General features: G+C 36.0%; 1 protein-coding gene across 1 annotated transcript in view; it reads right to left on the bottom strand.

Annotated features, from left to right (window-relative positions):
- LOC110425355 (protein PIN-LIKES 3-like) overlaps positions 1 to 1,877 on the bottom strand; it is a 2,515-nt gene extending 638 nt beyond the window's left edge. Inside the window, exons 1-9 of the mRNA XM_021440250.2 lie at positions 1,842 to 1,877; positions 1,613 to 1,763; positions 1,417 to 1,496; positions 1,176 to 1,300; positions 959 to 1,080; positions 583 to 789; positions 331 to 423; positions 127 to 227; positions 1 to 31 (exon numbers count right to left, since the gene is read on the bottom strand). The exon at positions 1 to 31 is cut by the window's left edge and continues 22 nt beyond it. Coding sequence (XP_021295925.1) covers positions 1 to 31; positions 127 to 227; positions 331 to 423; positions 583 to 789; positions 959 to 1,080; positions 1,176 to 1,300; positions 1,417 to 1,496; positions 1,613 to 1,747 — 894 coding nt within the window. The 5' untranslated portion in view covers positions 1,748 to 1,763; positions 1,842 to 1,877. The remainder of the gene's footprint in view (positions 32 to 126; positions 228 to 330; positions 424 to 582; positions 790 to 958; positions 1,081 to 1,175; positions 1,301 to 1,416; positions 1,497 to 1,612; positions 1,764 to 1,841) is intronic.
- Between the last annotated feature and the right edge of the window lie 207 nt (positions 1,878 to 2,084).

The raw sequence follows: 2,084 nt of genomic DNA, 5'->3' as shown, positions 1-2,084 counted from the left end.
TATCAAGGTCATACATGGAATTGTTGCCTCCCTGGATATCGTCATATTTATCATTTTTCTTAATAATAAAAACGATGTATATATACACATTATGAGAAGCTCAATAGGATGTCGAACAAAGCATACCCCAGAATGTATGCAGAACTATCAATTACACGAAGAGGTGCGCTATTGCCAATCATTAGTTTTCGGATTGGGGAGACTGCCCCGATTATAAACCCAACAATCTGAGGAGCAAAGGGATGTTAACAATAGATTAAGCCCGTAACAATAGCAAAGGGTACATGTTTTCTGGCAGGAACCGAGCAGATGTAAGCATTTTGGCATTACCGCTGCAACTGCTGCTGGTGCAAACACCTTCTTTAGGTCAATCTTTCCCGTAATCATCTTGATACGCGGTATTATCTTCTTCAAACCTGACATCTATCCAGAAATCTTAATAAGATTATAAGCCAAAGCAGTTGTTTCAATTTAATATTGAAATTAAATTGAATGTTTAGAATTAAAATCCCAAAGATGATATCGAAATTATAATCCCAAGTAAAGATCAGAATTTTAGATGAAAATGGAGTCGACACAAACTCTTGTACTTCCTTCGCCGGAAATGGTGCGAGGCAGGTGAGAAGTGTTGCAATCACTTGAAGGTAGGACAGCTTGTGCGCAACTCCCTGGAACTGTTTCTGAGGTGTCTATGGGAGAATTGATTCCGGTGGTGGAGCTTTCAATGCTATTATATGCGTACATGCGCATGATACCATACACATATGACCATATAAAAATGGCTCCAATCTGTAGTCAAAGCACAATATTTATATATAAACTGAAACAAATCTAAATATATTTCTTATTCTGTATATGGGAAAAGTAAGGTGATAAAATCTGCCTTTAGTTTCCTTTTCTTTTGCAAAATTAGATAGTATTAATCTATACAAGATCAGAATCATATATAAGATCATACCGATAAAGATAGAGAAGCGTATGGCTTAGCATTTGTAGAGCAAACAGATGGATCTCCGAATGGATTACTCGGCTCCTCACAGACAGCCGGAACAATAAGGAGAGGCAGGTTTCCCAAATTTCCTGTGCAAGTTTCCCCAACAACCGAAACAATTGTTGGAAATTTACATTGTTTTTGTTACTGACAATTTTAGAACAGGGATTGATAGGAAATGTACCTGCAGAACAGCAACCAATGACAATACCCTGAAGATGTTTAGGAGTTCTAGTGATTTTTATGAGAAGCCAAGCTAGTGCTGAACCCAAAACGAATGTTATCAAGAGATTCACCGGCATGAACCACCTAGAAAAAGCAAACAAGCAACAAAAGTGAACCAACCCCCGTAAAAATTTATAATCGACGCAGAGACAAGAAAGCAGAAGCAATTAAAACAAGGTCAGGAATGGAATGAAACTAACAAGGTAGTGAGACTTTTGAAAGTGACTGTTTCAGCTAAGCTGCTGGCCACGAGTGCAGGACCGAACACATAGAACACAATCTATACACCAGAAAAGAACCAAAAAAGAAATAAAAAGTATCTTAACTTATGTAATTCAGTGCTTTGTATCCAGGGAAAAGGGAAGGAGGAATGCATTTATATATGTATATATTTACATTGTTCATATGGTGTTTTGCCTCTGGTCCCAAGAGCTTTATGCGATCCAAAGCAAGCAACAGGCCAATAGCAGTAATCAATATTATTTTCAGAACTGGCATTACTGCCACAATGAAAAGATTCAGAAACCCCATTTGCAAAAACGTTTCCCTGAAAGTGATGAAGCAATTATATTCTCAATTCCTTAGCAGCAAAACATATTCTAGTAAGCACTAAATTGAAACATACAATTATTGGAACTTTTTGCAAATGGTTAAGTAAATGGAGTTCAGACGTGGGGCTCTTCTATGTGATTGAGTGAAAAATGAACATTGAAACTGGACAAAAGTGTTATTTATGAGTTAGGTGAACTTCCAAAAATGGAGCACTAACTGTGTTATATAAAAAAGTTAAATTTTTTTACAATATATATTATTAAATAAATTGTATTATATTTCATCAAATAAATTTATATTTCCAGATATGACAATT

This window comes from Theobroma umbraticum, unplaced genomic scaffold (genome assembly GCF_002168275.2).
Source record: "Theobroma umbraticum cultivar Fairchild unplaced genomic scaffold, ASM216827v3 scaffold_81.0, whole genome shotgun sequence".
In the NCBI taxonomy this organism is placed as follows: Eukaryota; Viridiplantae; Streptophyta; class Magnoliopsida; order Malvales; family Malvaceae; genus Theobroma; species Theobroma umbraticum.
This window is presented reverse-complemented; position numbering and strand designations above follow the sequence as displayed.